This window comes from Hippoglossus hippoglossus, chromosome 4, assembly GCF_009819705.1.
Source record: "Hippoglossus hippoglossus isolate fHipHip1 chromosome 4, fHipHip1.pri, whole genome shotgun sequence".
NCBI classification, from domain to species: Eukaryota; Metazoa; Chordata; class Actinopteri; order Pleuronectiformes; family Pleuronectidae; genus Hippoglossus; species Hippoglossus hippoglossus.
In genome coordinates, this window is record NC_047154.1 from 1,554,613 (window position 1) to 1,574,560 (window position 19,948).

At 42.0% G+C, this 19,948-nt stretch overlaps 1 protein-coding gene across 1 annotated transcript; it reads right to left on the minus strand.

Annotated features, from left to right (window-relative positions):
- Positions 1 to 5,556: 5,556 nt before the first annotated feature.
- LOC117760371 (leucine-rich repeat-containing protein 24-like) lies at positions 5,557 to 19,555 on the minus strand. Its single transcript, XM_034583343.1, has 8 exons — positions 19,187 to 19,555; positions 12,686 to 12,870; positions 12,404 to 12,490; positions 12,076 to 12,267; positions 11,742 to 11,910; positions 9,745 to 10,007; positions 8,927 to 9,502; positions 5,557 to 6,968 (listed from the first exon to the last, which is right to left on the minus strand). The coding sequence occupies exons 2-8, from the start codon at positions 12,851 to 12,853 to the stop codon at positions 6,552 to 6,554; spliced, it is 1,872 nt and encodes a 623-aa protein (XP_034439234.1). The 5' UTR covers positions 12,854 to 12,870; positions 19,187 to 19,555; the 3' UTR covers positions 5,557 to 6,551.
- Between the last annotated feature and the right edge of the window lie 393 nt (positions 19,556 to 19,948).

A 19,948-nucleotide genomic window follows, 5' to 3' on the forward strand; every position in this document is an offset into this window, starting at 1 on the left:
TTCATTCATTCATTCCTCTCTCAATGTGAAGCAGCTGTCCCCATATACAGTTTATATATATATCTATATATTCCCTCTGCCTGCTCCTTCTAACTTCTTGTGATTGTTCCTCAGTCTGCGTCTTTAGATTTGTACCTGCCTTTGCCACTTTGGTATTTTGCCTCGCCTGCCTGTTAACAAACATTGCTCCAGTCATTGACCCAGGAGACTTTGCTTTTTCACTTACCCGAGTTGTGCCAGAGTCTAAATCTAGAGTCAAGCCATGTGATAGATCGATTCAGTTGCTGTCAAAAAATGTGACCTAATAAAATTGTAAACGCAAGGATGGAAAAAAAAACACACAAATGTCCCTGCACATGCATGGAAGAAGCACGTTCCAGCCTTAACTAAGAGTAATACTAATACAAGTCAAGGCAAGTTTAACTATACAGTACTGAGCAGACACAAGGGGATTGAAAGTACTTTACAGAGACATGGAAATACATTAAAAATAAGACTCTAGGAGGACAAGTGCATTGTATGTAAAAGACAATAAAAACAAAGCAGTTCAAATTTCTTTAGAGTAGAATAATTAAGAACATGAATATAAATATAAACTAAAACAAACAAAAGCAAAAACATGACAATAAATAGTTAAAGATTCAAATGTGATAAGATTATAAGTATGATATGTACCTCATTGGTTGGCAAACAATAGTGTTTTCAGCCCTGATCTAAATGAACTGATAGTTGTATCAGACCTCCGGTGTTCAGGAAGCTTGTTCCACAGGTGAGGAGCACAGAAACTAAAAGCTGCTTCACTTTGATTGGTTTTGATTCTGTGACTAAATTTGTCCCAGGTGACCTGAGGGGACTGGATGGTTCGTAACAAACAAGTCGATCAGAGATGGATTTGCGTTGGAGATCATTTAGTGCTTCGAGGACAAGTAATAAGCTGTTATATGCACAGGATGCCAGTGCAGTGATTTAAGGAACTTCACTTTTCTTGTGTTTGTTAGGACAAGTTTTTTTTGTTTTACTGAAACCTGTAAAGACGCATTACCACAGTCTGTCCTGCTGAAAATATCCACATGAACCATTATTTGTGGGCATATGGGTGGTGTAGATATAAATGTTGTAGAAGAACAAACTACAATGCACAGGTTCTAACCACTTTGCACTCAACAGAGGGAAGCAATGGCCTCTGGAAGGTCACATGGCCGTGCGTTGAACACAATATATAAGGATAGCCCAAAGGGATTATCATTCAATGTGGCACAAACATTCACTTCGACTCAATAATGACCTGAATAGAATTAGGTGGTTAAAGGTCAAGGTCACTGTGACATAAGCAGCCCCTGCAGCTTAAAATGATTTCAAAAGTCTATTCCCCACTGAGGCTTGAAGATATCTAAAGACTTACAGCCCCCACTCCCTGTGAAGAGTTTTTGGTTGATAGCTGCCATGTTTCTCAACCATGTTTCTCTCAGAGACATGTGTATCTCAGTCTCACAAGACTGTATTCCAAGTTTGGTCATGGTTTAAGAGGTTTGCCAAAGGCTTAAAGTTTAATCACAACTACAACACAATATACTCTGAAGTCATGTACCAAGCACAAATGATCTTGCATTTTACACTCACATAAGCCGTTTTTAGACATGTCCTGCGGAGGCTCACGAGAGAATTGAGTCTTGACTTTCCACAGCGAGAGGTTCTCTGCTCAGACGAGTTCACAACAGCAACGAATTCTCCTCAGGATTCAGGTGAGGGGTGGTGCAGCAGGCAGAGACAAGGAAACACACTCCATACAGTTAAAGCACCATTGAATGTATACAGTCTTAGTTTTGTATTGTATTGCATTTGACTCTTTTTATAGTAAGCTCTTTTTACCTTGGTTTTATTTTCATTTCAATTTTAATTGAACTATTGCACTGCTGAGCTGACCGGTTTCTTCTTCTCCAACACCTTTCATTGTAATGTTGACCCTGTGTTAACTGCATATGACAAATAAAACTTGAAAATTTAATTTGACGTATTAATTCTAGGGATGCACCGATATGGAAATTCTTGGCCGATACCGATATTTAAAACAACAATCTAGCCGATAGCCGATACCGATACCGATATTTGTTTATTACTTGCATGTGGCCTTCTTGGTGTGTAACGCCGGGTTTACACCGGGCGCTGAAGCGCCGCCCCGCCCCGCGCCGCGCAGCGTTATTCTCAAGCGCGCAGCCGCCTGGCTGTTCACACCGGACCCGCATTTCTCCGCGTCGGTCAGCCCGTGATTCTCCGCTTGTTGTTGTATGTAACCCGTTCAATGTCGGGTGTCGGGGGTAAATGACGTATTCTCCAAGCAAGCCTTTAGCCCCCCCCCCCTCTCTCTTTTTATCTATATGACTGCTTGTGTGGCTGTAGTGGATGGGCAGAGGGGGACATTTAATTATGTGATTGGGAAAATTGGGAAAATTAAAACTCCAGGACAACAGAAGGGGAATACAAAGTATGGGATGCATATTTGATCATTTATATCATATCAAATATGTCATTTATATCGTTTAAAATCATTTTTCAGTCTGTTTCCTGGCGCGATACGCTCGCTCGCACGCCGAAACCATCGGTGAAGGGCGCTGGCGCGGCGCGGCGCATCGCAGCCCATGTGAACCGCACAAAGGTTTAACAGGGGGGTGGATGGGAGGCGCCTGGCTTTCCTTGGCGCTGCGCTGCGCGGCGCTTCAGCGCCCGGTGTAAACCCGGCGTCAGTGTACCATAATCTGGATGCCAGATTGGCAGGCTGCAGAAAACATACCAATGAACATCGGCCAATGTTATCGGTGAAAGTCAAGTTTATTACCGATACGCCGATAGCAGTAAACGAGGCGAATATCGGCCGCTACCGATATACGGCCGATACATCGGTGCACCACTAATTAATTCCATTGCAGAGATCACATTTTTGTTAACAGCACATTGGCAACAGCGTCAGCTCTTATCACCAAAATTCTCTTGACATCTTTGTCGTGTATGGCTAATTTTCTTATGTATAAATACTTTAAACATTGACACCTTCCATTATGTTAAAATCTGTTTCTTCTAATCAATGTTGTAAATATTGTAATTTTGTTGATGTGTTCAGTTACAAGTGGCATCTACTGCACTTCTGTTTCTTCCTGGGAGAGGGATCCCTCACATGTGGCTCTGTCTGAGGTTTCTAGGTTCTCTTCCCATGTTTACAGAGGCTGAGGCTGTTTATAGAGGTGATTTGTGAATATGGGCTATATAAATAAAATTTGAGTGATTGATTACTTGACTCTACTGTGACGCACTATTGTAAAATGAGAAGATGGGCCGGAGGTTGCTTGTTGGCGTGCTAACACAGGTAGAAGCAAAGAAGAATAGAACAAGAAGCAAAACAAGAGTTACAGTTGCTTCCCATTACTGTAGACAGCTCTCTCTTACAGCTACTAATGCTAACGTTGGCTATGTAGCAATAGCAAAACCCTTTTAAGAGAGATACATATTTTCAAGGAGAAATGTCTTTCACACAGGAATATAGTTTTGGGCCACTCTGCGATAACATTGTCTTAATATTATAGAAAAACATAATATAGAAAGAGAGGTGTACAATCTTGTGTATGGATCTTCTCTAATTTCATTGTTGACACAAAAACATTGTGACAACAAACAAACAAGAGAAAGACTGAACAAAGGGTTCATCTGAAGAAAAAAAACACAAAACCCTCTTTAATTATTTTTGAAGACATTTAGATGGACAAAGTGTTTATTTGTACAACTGGAAATAAATGGACTGACTCCAACCAGACTTTAGACACTTAGTCACGAGCAGTCTGTTAAATTTCACCTAACTGTGATTTGTGAAAGCAAATGAGGTCCTTGACTTTGGGGATTCATGCTGGTGGGCGATGCGCTGAACCTGGTTAAACAGTAACCGCCCATAAGGTTGCTGACAAAGGGAAAGCAAATGCACCCTCGGTGGGGACAGTGATGATGATACTGTATAATTGGGCAACATTGCGGTATTCTATTGGTTGGAAACTGAAGCACAGGACATTTATGCAATCAACAGTATATCTGAGTACAAACGGTTCTGAGCAGAAGCTGAGCTAATTTGCGTATATGAGCTTGGGCTGATTGAGAGAGAGGTGTTCTGAGGGAAAGCTTCACAGAATCTGAATGTGACACAAAGTAATTGTCTCAAAATGAAAGACCACACTATTGAATAAAGATCGGAGATGATTTCGTATTCATATCAAAACCCTATATACATCAACATAGAAAGAACTGTGTGAGAGATACACCCCTTTAAACACATAGTGCCAAGACAGTGTTCTTCAGCTCTTCACCTTGTTCTGAGGTGTCTCTGTCTTTAGTGTCAACTTCAGTAAGTGGAACGCAGTCTGACTCAGCTCGTTGAGGATATTCCACTCTGAAAAGTTCTTTGGGATTTTTGGCTGTATGTTTCAGATTGTTGCTGCTGGACGATGACATACTTGAGCTTTGCTGCATTTTGCTGAATTTGTAAATGATAATGAGAGAGCTCCTGTAAACCTCTGCATTCATCCTGTTGTTTCTGTCAGCAGTGAAACCATCAATAAAAAACACTTTGCCGGTTCCATTGGAGTCGTATGCGCGAGCAGAACCAAGTTGGACAGACGAGGTGGTGGCTTTGTGGTCACAAGCTGCTCCTTTTTTCTCTACACTTTCCTTCACTCCTTCGTTTATTCGTTCATTTTGATAGAGGTAGATTTTAGTGTCATCAGTCCTTAATAGGTCTTTCCACAACTCTTTTTGTGTGTTTCTTTGGACTGCAGCTGGATCTGTTTGTTGACAGATCAGGTTGATGTAGCAGTGGTTCACATCTTGTGGTGAATCCTCTGATGCGCAGGTCATGACGTCGTTTCTTGAATGAAACATCATGTCCGCCTTCATCCTGGAGAGCTTTCTCCAAAGCCACAAAGGGGTTTTCTATTTTTTTTAGTCATCCTCTACTTGTGCTCCTCTGTCGACCTTTGTCCTTTTCTAGCTTTCATGTTTACATTTGTCTTTCAAAAGTGCACCCATCTGCTAAATTAGCTTTAATATCTCTGTCTTAGTGGGTCTTTTTTCCCTTCACCTGTTTGCTCCTAATTGGAGGACGACACAATCTAAACTCTGTTTTTGTACATGAACTTATGTTAAAGTGTCTGTGCAATAAAAAGGCTATGTCTCACACACAGTTCTTTCAATATCAACATTTAAACCTACTAAAATGAAAGCGGAGATTTGGCACTTTATTCTAAAATCAATGATTTTAGCTCTGAAGAGAATATGAACATTTAACCTTTTAGTCATTTGAATAAAACAAGAGCCTTTTAATTGGAAAAACACATCCACACACATTTTCTGTTCTTAAAGCCCGTATTCATGCAGACCCCCTGTGGATTGTGGTTCTCTTTTGAAGTGAATTTCTTACTAGTTTGTTCACCCTGTGAGACTAGAATCCATATCCTCTTGCTGACCATTTATTCATCCGTTGTTGATAAAGTAATCCTCAAAGTTGTATTGGACCAATTTTTTACATAAAAATTCTATTTCTTTTTATAGCATCTTATTCTACTGTACTTTCGTTGTTTGATTACTGGATATTCTGTATTGGTTACATCACTGAAAAGCCTTATTTCCCCACAGTACGAACAGATTCATGTTATCTCATATTAAATACTCTGATCTTGAACTGTCGATGTTGCACACGATTAGCTTAGTATCCTGCTTCATGACACAATACCCAGAATTAGCAATGTTAGGATCCGGACCAGCTAACCCACGGAGAGACAGAGTAGCCTAAGGATGAAGTCACTTTGTGATAGAGACAGCGGAGGTTCACTGTTGGTGTCTGGAACTGGATTAGACATTGATAAGAAGCATATGACGAAAAGACGATTAAAAAGTGATATGATATTTTGAAATAAATAGTAACAAAATTCAGCAGTCCCACAATCACTATAATGTTTTCAAAATAAATTAAGACATAAACAACATTTACAAAATAAACAAGGGTTCCCACATGCTCATGTACTGAAAGATTTCATGGCTTCCCCCTTTATTAGACTCACCCTGCAAATAACTAATGAGCTTTGGGTGAAGTCTTGAGGGGACAGATGTCAACTCCTGAACATCAATGACAGTGAAAGGTTCTGCGATGAAAGGAGCTCTGATAAATGCTGACCAGGATGTTCCTGTACAGGACAGTTCAGTTCAGTGATGTGCAGCTCAGTATATACCTGGCTCCACTTAACTTTGTCTACAGTACAGGGCCTTTGACTGGCCAATACCACTGATGTTTTGGCATGCAAGTTCACACAATGTCCACTGGAAAGCCTCAGTACTATTGATTTAAACCAGATTGTGAGCTCTGCCGTGTCTGTAAAGCTTCTCCAATGAGAGTCCACTACTGTGAATGAGTCTTGAAGAAAGTAAATCCTTCCAGAGGAATGAGCACATCTGTTAGCCTCTGCTTCACACACACACACACGCACACAAAACCTCTGTGTTGCAGTGGATTCTGTCCCCCCTCAGCAGTGAATCTCGTACGCGATCTGAGAGTCCATGAACAGGCCTGTGTGGTTAAGAAACATCCCTTCAGCCTCTGATGTAATCACAGGCTCAGCCTCCCCTCCCTCCCCCGCCATTCTCCTCATGGTCCGTATGTCAACCTCTGGCTGCAGCTGCTGCTGCTGCTGTTTGTTGGGGGCAAGAGTTGGAGTCACGATCTGGCCAGGCCCTGAGGAGAGGGTGTGGCTGGAGGTGTCCGATGGAGCGGGGCAACCCAAGTTAGTGGTGGAGACAGCGGTGGGTGGAGCAGGAGGCAGCACGGGTTTGGCCCGGTTGAGGACGTACATCTCATGGCCGCGCTCGTCACGGTACTCCTCCAGCTGGGCGAAGGTGGTGGGCCCGTCGGAGTAGTCATTCACATAGAGGATGCTCTCCTCCTGCAGGGTAAAATTCACTTTGGTCACTTTTGGGGGACAACAATATATAATATGGTTGCATATGCGACAAAGTGTGTGAGTTTACATTTCAACTTTTATCAACTGCCTGACCCGCAAGCCGCCTATAGTTATACTTATAGTTTTATAGTTTTATAGTTTACTAATAATGCAAAAAAATTAAATGATTATTGGTGATGGTAATGATGATTATTATTATTATTATTACTGTTATTACAAATTACATTGGTGGTGACAAGACAAGGATTATCCAAGATTATCATCATTATTATTATTTTGTAAAATACTGTAATTGTTGTAATGATGAGATTATTGTTGTGAAAATAACATTATCACTACTACTACTAATAATAATAATAATTCAATAATTCAATTCTGTTAACTGGCCTGTGTTCACTTTTCTAGTTCTTTTAATAAGTACATAAATAAAGTAATCAATTAATAAATAAACAAACAAACAAAATGAGGACAGAAGGGAGGAGACTGGCATAACAGATGATCAAATCAAAATCAAATCAAATTTTATTTGTATAGCCCATATTCACAAATCACAATTTGTCTCATAGGGCTTTAACAAGGTGTGACATCCTCTGCCCTTAACCCTCAACAAGAGTAAGGAAAAACTACAAAAAAAAAACCTAATGATAAGCAAGTAGGCTACAGGCCCACTGAACCGGTGAAGAAGAAAAACTTGCTGTGATGTGTATAGTGTTGACACTGTGACTTGTACAGCAGTAAAAAGCCCCACATATTATAATAAGTAAAATCAAAGAGTAATCTACTGTTTCTATGCTTTGCTCTTATTCTGTAACATTTTTGTTCTCTCATCTGTTAGAAGTTGACGTACAGTATTTTAGTTTTTTGTCAGCCACTGCTCCTGGCAGGGAAACCTAATAGTCTGATTTAAATATTACACAAATTACACAAAATCAAAAAGATCTTTGTGCTGGGCTGAGTCCAGTATTACACAGAAAGACCGACGGAACCGAACCATAAACACAAGTTCTTCTTACCCCTCTGGGTTCATTTGCAGACAGGTATGTGTTTGATACGAATAACAGTGTAAAATTTGAACCTTTTTTTTCGCTTAAAGCCTCTTTTGGGAATAAAATAATTCAGTTAAAATTGATAGATTGAGGATATTGCAGCTGTCTCTGATAAAACATGTCCCATCACATTCTGACGATAAGAGGCAATTCTTTTTTCCCCCCACCTTTAAATCTGACCACTTTTTAATGTCAGACACTTTCCTCTTTGCTGTATTCACTCTCACTCGCTGCATTAACAGCATCCGCAACACTCTGTCACTCAGTGCATTTTGTTTTATTAGTGACATCACTGCTGTGGCCACTAAACAATCTGTGTTTCTTCACCTCCACCTCGCTAACAAACACCTCGATGTCAGTGTCAGAAGGTTGGGCTTCTTGTTCTCATCTCATGATGCCATGATTCACCAGAGAAACCCATTGTTCAGCAGGTTAGTTTAATATTCATGAGGTGCTTTGCATTGACCATTTATGGTTGAATGTGGGCATGTAGAGGTAGCGGGTTTTGAGGCAGATCCACTTACGCACGTTTCCAGAGGGAGTGTGAATCTGGGAATCTTTTTTTGCGTAACCCATTTTCGGCCTTTGTGCGCATGTACACTGTTACTATGAATCCTAAACACTGTTTTATAAATGAGGCCCCTAGTCTGTAAGGTAGACATTTGAATTCAGTCATGCTTTCTGCCTTTAGATGTTAGTCTATAGTCTATTGTCAGATCATAAATATTACATCAGTTCCAGAGGAGAAGTTAAATGTTAACAAGGCAAAGTAGACTGAATTTCTTCAAAGTATTGTGTCAGAAAACAATTGTTTGGTATGTACAACATATTTTTGTCAATCCAAGTCAAGCCAAAGCCAGTTCCTCTAATTTATCAGTTCGGACAAACACACACCTTCTCAGCTCCATCAGCCTCCTTGTCGCGTTGGTGATGTCGGCTGTAGATCATGGCGACCAGCAGCAGAGCGGTCAGAGCCAGCAGGGAGATGCCCACAGCGATGGCAGTCTGAGTGGCAGCTCCCAGAGCACTGAAGGCCATGCTGCCTAGAGCGTAAAGGGGTTCCCGACTCACATCTGAGCCCAAAGCCGAGCCGTGGTTCCTCAGCCGGGGCCAGACAGGGGAGTATGGCGAGGACACTTGGGACCAAGATGCCCAGATGGAGGAGGACGAGGAGGAGGAGGAAGTGGATGAGTTAATGGCGAGCTGAAAGGTCACCCTGGCCACACCCCCTGCATTCCAGGCTTCACATTCATAGAAACCTGCGTGAGCCACAGTCACATTACTGAGAAACAGCATGCCACTGCCGGTGTCAGGGTCAAAGCGCTCGCCTTCAGTCTTCTGCAGACTGACCCTGCCTTCCTCTGAGCGCTCCTCTGCCCCGCCTACTCCACCTCCTCCAGCACCCAGCTCCTGAACCAGGCCTCGGGGAGAAAGCACAACTTTACCCTGGGATGCCTTCCTCCACGTCACCTGCAGGAGTATTCAGAGTTTACTGATCAGTCTTGTCTTCTTTCACCTGTTTTCGAAAGCATTGCACTTAAAAAAAGATTTGGAAACAATGAGACCATTCACACATCACATCCTAAAATTCAGAGTGAGTAATCTTCAGGTGATGACATGCAAACTGCTGATGGAGTACTTTGAATGCTGAAACAAACCAGCACTGTGCTGTGCTGCTGGAAGTTCCACTTATTAACATGAGGTGTCCCTACCTGTGGCCGAGGATAACCAGAGGCATGGCAGGACACCCTAAGGCTCTCCCCCAGGCGCACAGCTAGCCTCCTGGGCTCCAGCTGCACCAGTGGAGGGATGCACACCAGGCTGTTGAGAGGAACCTCCACCAGACTGAGGTGGGAGAGACGTGGCGGCTCGATGCAGACCAGCCGGCGCTCTGCAGAGCTGAGCAGCCGCTGCCCTGCCTCATCAATCCAGCTCCTCAACCAGTGGAGAGCACAGTCACAGCGCCATGGGTTATCTACAGCGAAGCAGAGGATGAGAGGTTAGGCTGGAATGTCTATATGGTGAAACAGAGGCCCTAGTTACTGGCCGTGGTGATAGGACAACAAACAGATGTTTTGTGATGAGTCAATAGGGTGTATAGTGATTTGTATTTAACAGAAAGTTTAGTGGTTTTAGACTGACCCAAGGTAAACAAGGAACTTGCACTGAATGAATTGATAGTTTAGAAATAAGAATAGAAAGAGAGAAAAATACAATGACTGAACAAGGAATAACTGCAGGACGAGTGTAACATAAACTAATCTGTGTCTAACCTTTACCAAGTGGTCTGAGCAGGAGGATTGGTTAAGCTCTAGTTGTCAATAGCAAATAATTAAGGAAAATGAGCAAAACAAAATGAGTAGTGAGTGAGTCTAAAGCTCAGTAGAAGTTAGGTGATGCAGCAGGACTGCCATCGGCTCTGCACCTCCCCTCTGTGGCTGTGTCACTCACTAATCACTATATACTCCAAACATTCGGTGAGTTTTTCATACCCTATATAGTGCACTCATTGTTTCCCACGGTGTATTGTAAAAAGTAGTTTACCAATGGTCACTAACCACGCAACCATGCTGCATTGCGCTTGCAGCGGAGAGACGAGAGGAGAGAGGGCAGAAGGAACAGCCCGACCTTTTGAGCATCACCGCTCAAACTGAAAAATCATTTTTACCTAATCATTTTTACCTAATCATTTTTACCTAAATGCATTAATACTAAGTGGAAAATAAACATTTACAATTCCTGTGGGATTTTCCACCGGCCAACGTCATAATCCTGCGACAATCCCATAATAATTGGTGCAGAGAAAATGTGCTGAGTGTCCGAAAATGTTTTTTTCTTTTGCTGATCTCTCTAAATAGTCCTCTACATAGAAGACCCTATAGCACCATGCTGCCAGATCTGAGACGCAACTCAACAGTTAATCAAGTTCCAGCTCTTTGAAACCTTTTTTGATGGTATTTGGTGATTTTTGTAGTGAATCCTGTGCCAAGATGCCTGCAGCCTGTCCCTGGTCCACTTCTTCCTCCGTCTCACTCCTGCCTGATCTGGAACCCTCTCTGCACCCCACCTCGGATTTCTGGATTCACTCTGCCCGGCTTCCCCCCTGCTATCTCTCCTGCTTCAGCCAGCTCTGGATCAAGTCTCTGCCTCAGCCCACCCCCTACACCCTGGCCCGAAGACTCATCTTCAACTATTCTACAGTTTGTAAATAAATTCTTCATTGCATTCAACTCCCTGTTTTTCAGTCTTGTGTACCAGCCACCTTAACAAGGACAATGACCCTAAACACTGAGGTGTATAAATAATACAAAATGAAAAGCATCCCTGCATATGCACTGAAATATACCTCAACCAGGCCTTTTTAATAAAGAAAAATGCCATTTAGTAATGTTATTATAAAATTCACTGAAGCACATTATAATAAGGATGAGATCACATTGCAATTAATGCAGAAAACCAGGTTATTCCAAAGAGCTTACACTTTGTTGCCACTATATATACTGTTCCCAGAAGTCAAGAACTGACTTCAATGTACTGAAATAACCACTGTTCCTTCTTTATGAACCACATGGCTTTAATTTAACCCCCAAATTGTGACGGCATGGTGATTTTAAGAAAAGTAAAACGACCGACACGACTGTCAGTTGTCTCTAAATAGGTTTCCTGCGGACCACCCTTCATCTTTGTACAATAACAAGTCCGGTCTCACCTGTGATGCGCAGCACCTGCAGGCTGACAAGAGGTCGCAGGGATGCAGGGCCGATGGTATGGAGATTGTTCCTGCTCAGATCCAGCAGAGCCAGAGAGGTCAAGCCAGCTAGAGCCTGGTCTGCTAACATGTCTATACTGTTGTGCTGCAAATGGAGCTCCTGCAGACGCTGCAACAGGGACAGAATACTACATGATCTTCAGAGCTTCATATACAGAACCCTGAGCAGGACACTGAGAACACATCTTGCATAGCTATGTATCAAGTTTGCCATTTAAATACACGAAAGTGAAACATAACAGCCATTATAGACATCTGCTAAAATGTTTCCTACCTGTAAACCACGGAAGGTGTAGTCCAGTAGGCGTGTGATGTCATTTCCTGCCAGGTACAGAATGCGGAGATGCTCGAGTCCCTTAAACATGTCAGCCGTCACCAGGTGGATCCTGTTCCCATTCAGAGCCAGCTCCAGCAACTGACCCTGGTTCCGGAAGGAGCCAGGCTCCACTGCTGAGATGGTGTTGTTCTGGAGCAGGAGGAACATTCGAAGGTGACCACACAAAACTTGTTGCTGCTGGTTATTACTCAGGAGCTTTTCTATTGCAGGTTCTAATGCTGATGCTGCTTTTGTAAACGTGTGTGTTTGTTTGTGTGTGTGTTACCTGTAGATACAAGTAGTGCAGGTGCCTTAGCTGAAGAAGGTCCTGTCTACGGATCTGACCAATCACATTGTCCTGGAGGAAGATGGTCTGGATGAAGAAAAGATGAGATACAGAGGGATGATGGGAGATTTTTGTTCAGCTTTGGTGAATGTGTTAAAGAACTACAACATATGATATAGATGTCACAATTCCAAATGCATGACTTCTGATTGGGCATCAAAATATCTTAAATGATTTAACACTAATGTCACTGAGCGTCCTCTTGCAGTACAGTGAACCCACCTGTGTGGATGGGGGGACGTGTTTGGGGATGTCTCTGAGGCTGGTGGAGCCACACTCCACGGTGAGGCTGTAGCAGCGACAGCTCACAGGGCAGGAAGGAGACGCATTAGTCAGAGTGTGGGTGGACAGGAGCAGCATGGAGAGAAGAAGCACCAACATCACAGCCATCACACCGACAGACAGGACTAGAGATGTGGGGAGAACAGTAAACACACAGGTCATGATCAATGCTCTGCATTAGCAACTGAGCTCAGATCTTTTCAGCAAATAAACAGATTGACCAAGTTAAAAAGGCATGTAAACAAGTGCTAGTGCAGCTCTGGGGGAAACAGTGAGTCCCTCCTGTAGCCCGACATCTATGCAGCAAATTCATTGTTTTGACTACTCGATTTATTCTTGTTTGGATAAACACTTAAATATTAATTTAAGATCACACAGATTTAATTAGTCATGGTTGTATTAGGTTGGAACCTTCAGGCATGTGTTACCAAACAGCATAATAAGTATTAACCTCAGAGGGCTTGAGCTGAGGGCTGCAGGTTTATAAGAAGAGAGATGCTGCTCTGTGTCTCAAAGGCTCACTAAGGCTTGAGGTATATAAGAAAGGGGCTCCTTTATGTTATGAGGTGATTAATAATTTGAATTTATTCCATTTGTACATTAAAACAATATTAATTTTCAACTATTCTAGCTGATAAATGATAATGAATCTTTAAGGGAATGGCTGATAAACACTGGTTGTCCATGAACCAGAAGTTTGGCGGTTCAGCTTCCAGCTCCTGCACACTGAAGTGTCAATACACTGAACCCTAATTGCCCCTGACTGCTGTTCTGTGTGAATGAATGTGAACGAATGAATCGATGTGTGTCTGAATGGGTGAAGGTGACTTGTAAAGTAAAGCTTGTCTATTTAAGACCAATCTCGGAGCCCATCGGCTATCGTCTGGTGATGAATACGCCTTTGGGGGGCACCGGGCACTATGTTGGGGCTTCCAATGGAGACACAGTTCACTGTTTACAGTCAGACTAGTTTCTTTTATCAGACGAGTCCAACATTTCTCCACACAAAACACAAACAGGGATACTCTTTTTGGAGTTTGACATTTTACGTGCATTTGGGTCAACATGATCCTCCTCTTTGGCTCTCCACACGGACTATTAACCAATGGGCCACCACATCCTGCTCTAACGTGATTGTTCAAACTAGGAACATTACATACAGGGGGCATTTAAAATAGTTAAATGTTATTAACTATTCAAAATGCTTTCAGTGGCAATTTTTTGTGCCTGCTCAGGAATGAGATGCATCCAAACACACTCACGTTCATACAGACTTATAATGAGAGGCAGTGATGTGTGAAAATCTAAAGATCACTGTGCCTCTCACTGTGCTTGCTGATTGGTCTTGGACCCTACTATGTAAAGTGCCTTGAGATGACGTATTTTATGATTAGGCACTATCCAAATAAAACTGAACTAAATAAAATTGATGTTTAAACTATGTCGGGTGTTACCATTACCGAAGCACTGTTACCAAAACTGAAAATGAGACAAGTGAGACACTTTTACTTTGAGGGAAAATGTTCCCTTGTCGTATATTCAGCTTTCTCTTTCAGTCTCAGTGGGATTTCTGCTGCATTCAGAGAAGACTTTGGTTCAGATGTGGGTCTCATCTAGTTCCAGTGTCACATCCAAATAGCCAATACAGTCCAGCCCGGCCTCTTGAGGTCTACACTGACACACTGTGCTTCAGTCACATGAGAATGATCTGTTTGACAATCCAGCGACATGCTGCTGCTACACATAATACAATCTGTAGCTTCCATCACTGAAAAGGTCTGGAAGCACAAGCTTCAGAAGTAAATTATAAGAATACAACAGCCTCAAGTGCTGTAGGTCAACATTAGGTCTGTAAACTGAGATGAATATTTACTGAGTATTTAGTTTACTGTTCACCTTCATTACATTGATCGCAATTCAGTTTTTATTGTTGCCTGCATCGGTGCAATGACAATAAAGAATCATATTTTTTTTCATTTAAATAAGTTGAAAGAGAAACCTTGTGGTTTGTTAACAATCCTCTAACTTGACCCATCTTGTTATGTTATTGTTTTCTCAGATCTGAGCTATTAACTTAACACAGTACCGTGTTGTGTACTGCTGAATGAATTGCTGTCCAGAGTTTAACTAAACTGTACATTTCTTTTCTGTAGTGTATTAAGAATGACGAGAACTCCTTGTCCCCAACCCAACTAGAATTATTCATGTAAGCTCATGAAGATTTTCACTAATACATGTAAAGTAAGGATCTGGAGGATCTCAGGACAAAAATTATAGATGTGTGATTTTAGTATTTAGGAGCAGAAAATACCTCCATGATTATAGAATGAATGGTATAAAGCAACTCCACAGGAAATCGCAGGGCAGCACACTCATTGTTACATCCTGGGCATTTATACAACTCTACTAATTCAAAGCTCTTTTGGATAAGCATCATAGTCTGTGAATCACTGTCACCATAGGAACCATCCATGCCTTGAACAACTGACTCAAGTAGGGAGCCGTTTTCAAGGCTTTTTCTGTCTGTCCTTTGGAGCTGGATGCTGGCAAAGCGTCATTCAGTGACGGCTACTGCTGCTGTTTGCCCAGACAACTTTCTCTGGGGATTGTTGCTTTACTTGATCAAAGTAGGTACTTAAACCAACAGCATCATTTAGACCAGGCAATGAGGTTTTATGCATTTCGTAATTCAAAATTCAAAAACAACATGAAGCTGGTTGAGTAAATAGGATAGGAGATCCAGTCCCATCTTAACTGCCAGCAGTAAAACATCCCTTATTTACAACGGCACAGGAATGGTATCAGGTGAAAAACATATATGAGTGAGAACAGACATGTGGATGATGTAGTCTGTAATCCACAAGAAAATACAAAACTAGAATCATCGTCTTGCAGCGTAGGCCTTCACCAACCAGTCGAATTGCGGTTTATGTCCATGTCTGTCCAGAATATAAACAGAATCCTTTGAAGGAATTTCATAATAGGTAATAAATCAATCAATCAATCAAATTTTATTTGTATAGCCCATATTCACAAATCACAATTTGTCTCATAGGGCTTTAACATGGTGTGACATCCTCTGCCCTTAACCCTCAACAAGAGTAAGGAAAAACTACTAAAAAACCCTTTTAACAGGGTAAAAAGAAGGTAGAAACCTCAGAGAGAGCCACATGTGAGGGATCCCTCTCCCAGGACGGACAGAAGTGCAATAGATGTCAAGTGTAAAGGAGAACATCAGAAAGATAAGGGTATTTGCATTATTGATTAGAATAAACACTTTGTAGCATAATGGAAGGTAAATGAATTGATGGATTAATGTATTTAATGATTTGTGATATGTCTGGTAAGTTTTGCTTGCCTGCAGCTTTGTTTGATTTTGGACAACACAATCGAATCAAAATGTACACACTACACCAGTAACTAGACTGTGTACACAGTGTACTGCATGTGTATACTACCTGCGTATACTACTGACTCAAGTATTGGATTTGAGACAAGTCTGTCTACTGGCAAGGCACCTGGTGGTGATGGATGTAGTTCTGAGTTAAGTAGACATACCGTCTCCTTTCCTCACACTGTTACACAACAATATAATTACTTTACAATCAATGCCTGCTATACTGCACAAAGCTGTTATTTCAGTAATACCAAAGCCTGCAGATGCTTCATCTCCAACCTCTCAGTTTGTTTAATAATAGTTTGTTTTCTAAGCTACTTGATTTAAGCATTGAGAAAGTGGTTAAAGTCCAGTGAGGCTTTGGCAATACTGGATACTTCTTCATGTAATGCTCATAACTGCTCACAATACTTTGGGCCATTTTATAGGATATAAAGTGAATTGGAGAGAGCAAAGTGATCCCTCTGAATAATATCACTTTTCCAGCTCATTTATCTGCAACTTCCACAGTGTGGAGACAGCAGGCCATACCCTGGGATAAATGTAATATCTCCTGTTGCTAAGATATTTGACAGTAGTGTCCCTAAACTGTTGAAAAATATCAGAGATTATCCCAACAGAGGGAGAACACTGCCTTTATCTTTTCAGAACAGAAGTGTTTTTTTACTATGCTGTTGGTTTTGCTGGGAGCTATTCCATTGAGATTCCCTCTGTAAAGATTTGAGAAAATAAATAAACTGATGTTCTCTGGTAAAGATAAAAAAAAAGGCCAGACTAAATCTTAAAACAGTACTAGATGTTTATACTTATTACTTGCATGTTTCTGATATGCTGTGACAAGAGCAATGGAAAATTCATGGACTGGTTTTACCCTCATGTCCATTTTGGTAGAATCCTTCACTCACTGCTTGTAAATATGTGGCAGCAGTGAAGAGTTACTTTGGGCCAAACTGTTAATAAATGGGACACGTTAATGTGTCAATGAGTTACAAAGAAATCATGGTTGTGAAGATTCAAGCATTTTGTAAAGCAGCAGAACATGGTACTGAAGAAATACTTGGAAAGGAGGCTGTAATTGGTTCCAACTATGACAGAGAAGGACGCTGTCTCTGAGTTGCAAGTCTGTAAAGGCTCTTTGAAGAAAATATGTCACAGTGCATAAGTATATCTCTATCCAAAGAACAATTGGACTCCATAATGCAACGTTCATATTATTCATCCCATTGTGGCATTGTAGTGATGAAGACCTAGTTTAAAACATATCCATCTCCACAGAAATTACAGATCATAAGTCATGAAGCGTGTCCGGAGGCATTATGGTCTTATAGATGTGTCTATATTAAGTGTAAAGATCCCACTATGTCCAGCTGTATGTCTGTTGGGGAGCCGGGGGGTTTGAACATTTGATTGCTCTAGATTTTCGTTTCAAGTGAGTTATACTATACTATTATACTAATGAACTGGGAGAGAGAAAATATGTTGTACGCTGCCTGACTTGATGAAAGTCTATTTAGAGCTGATGATGATGGAGGATGCAGCCTCAGCCCTAAAAGAACTACACTGTGGTCTGGATGACCCTCTGGCCCAACAACGTTATATGCTAAAAGAAAACAACACACATTCACTTTTCTTATTCTGTTGCATGCAACATGTCTCCAAAATATTCCCTAAATTATTTTGTATTCTCATTATTATTATTATAAAACAGCAGTCTGTTCCTGCTTGTGATTAGTGAATGTGTTTTTCTATAGGGGACTTTAAGTTAAATGTGGGTAGGTTACATACTGTATGTTCTATGAAATAAAAAAATATATAAATGGGAAAAATATTTCTGAAAATGGAAACAATGGCTGAACATTACAAATGCATTACAGGTTAAATTGATTGTGTTGAATTAGAAAAGACAAGATGTTTACCTTATGAAGTGGCCACCTCATATACCCATAACATGTACTGTATATACCATATACACTGAAGTGCATATGGTATATTTTACCATATATAATGTAACATGTACTGAATGTTATTAATGCTGCAACATTTGGGAACATCTGCTCTCTCTCTTTCCTCCTCTCCCTCTGCATCTCATGAATGTCTCATCAAGACTTCTTTCCTAGAGCCTCATCATTGCGGATCCAGGTTAGAAACTGCAGCCACACAGTTTCCAGGCTGATTGTGGATTATGATTGATAGAAATACAACACATAACACAACCCCTACTCACACATACTACCATTGTTGTCAATACATCTATCATTACGATTGAAATTTCTGCTCCCTTTATCTCCGTCAGACTTTGTCTATTGTTTAAACATTGATACTCGTCTCCATTAATGTTGTTAAAAGGATTTTCTGGGTAGTTTTTCCTGAGGGTTGAAGGCAGACGAGGTCGCACCTTGTTAAGCCCTATGAGACAAACTGGGATTTATGATTATGGGCCATACAAATAACGATGGACTGATTGATTGATTGATTGATTGATTTCAGCCTATACTTGCCTAACATCACCCCATGTCAACTGGGACCTTTATTTGTTTTTGTAGCGGGGAGAATCACAGCTTTGAAGTGTCAAGGCAAACAAAACTGTGGTGGCAAAAAAACAGGTTTGAAAATATCTATTTAGATTCTAAAACATGTTCAAGAAAATCTGTACATAAAATAAACACAAGGCTCATCAATAATCAAGAAGCACATTGCAGCTTGAATGAATGAAGTTTAGCATTCAAATGTGACTCTTCCATCAGATGCTCACACTCACACCAATGTGGGTGTTTATAAATCCTGTTCCGGGTGTGATGGGGCCCTTTAAAGGCCAGATGCAGCCCTGCAGGTGTGACCATGTTCAGTGTGACCATACAGCACAACGAAGCCATGTGTCAGTAGGACCACGGTGCGTGTGATGCCGAGGTGCTGCAGCACTGAGGCCACAGCACCTGGCAGTGGACCCCGGCTGCTCCCTGCACTGTACGTGGCCATCGGAGCTCTCAAGTGGAGCAGCCCGTAGAAAATGTATGGCGGAGCAGCAGCCTCCCTCCCACACGTACCTGTACTGACCGACGAGGAGAAATAATCCCAGCGACGTTTCCCTGCGGCCTCACGGCTTCATGTCTGAGGGAGGATGGAGGAGATGTCCGCCCAGCACGGGAACAATTATTCCGATCTACGTTCGGTGTCGGAGACGAGCGCGGAGCAGCGGCTGATGGATGTTTGCACGGGGAGCGGAGCACCGCGGGCCCGTCGCATCCTCCAGACAACACGGGCTGAACACAGGAGGAGGAGGAGGAGGAGGAGGAGGAGGAGGAGGAGGAGCGGGACGACGGTCGGTTCAGCAGCTCCGAGTGGGAACCGGTGTGAAACAGCTCCGGTGTCTTTGTTACCCCGACATCCAGCTGTTCCCCTGCGCCGACATCCAGCTGTTCCCGTGCTCCGACATCCAGCTGTTCCCGTGCTCCGACATCCAGCTGTTCCCTGACTCCTCTCATCCAGTCTGCCTCCGTCAAGTCCCACCGACTCACCCGCAGCAACAAGGACAACACTTCCGCTTCGGGTTATTCACAATAAACACATGAGCACAAAATAGACAATCAGGACCATATTGGCCCAAAAATGGCTGCAGCTCATATCAAGTGAACACCCCCACAGTGAATTAAACAGGATTCACATTGATGCTCATCCCAATTTAGGGACACAAATTTAAATCATTTTGATTTATTTGTATCTACCCACACATTATCTAAAGGAAGGAAAGTACGGGACCTTAAAGACCACACAGAGGCCAGATACTTCCCTCATTGAGCAGAACGCGG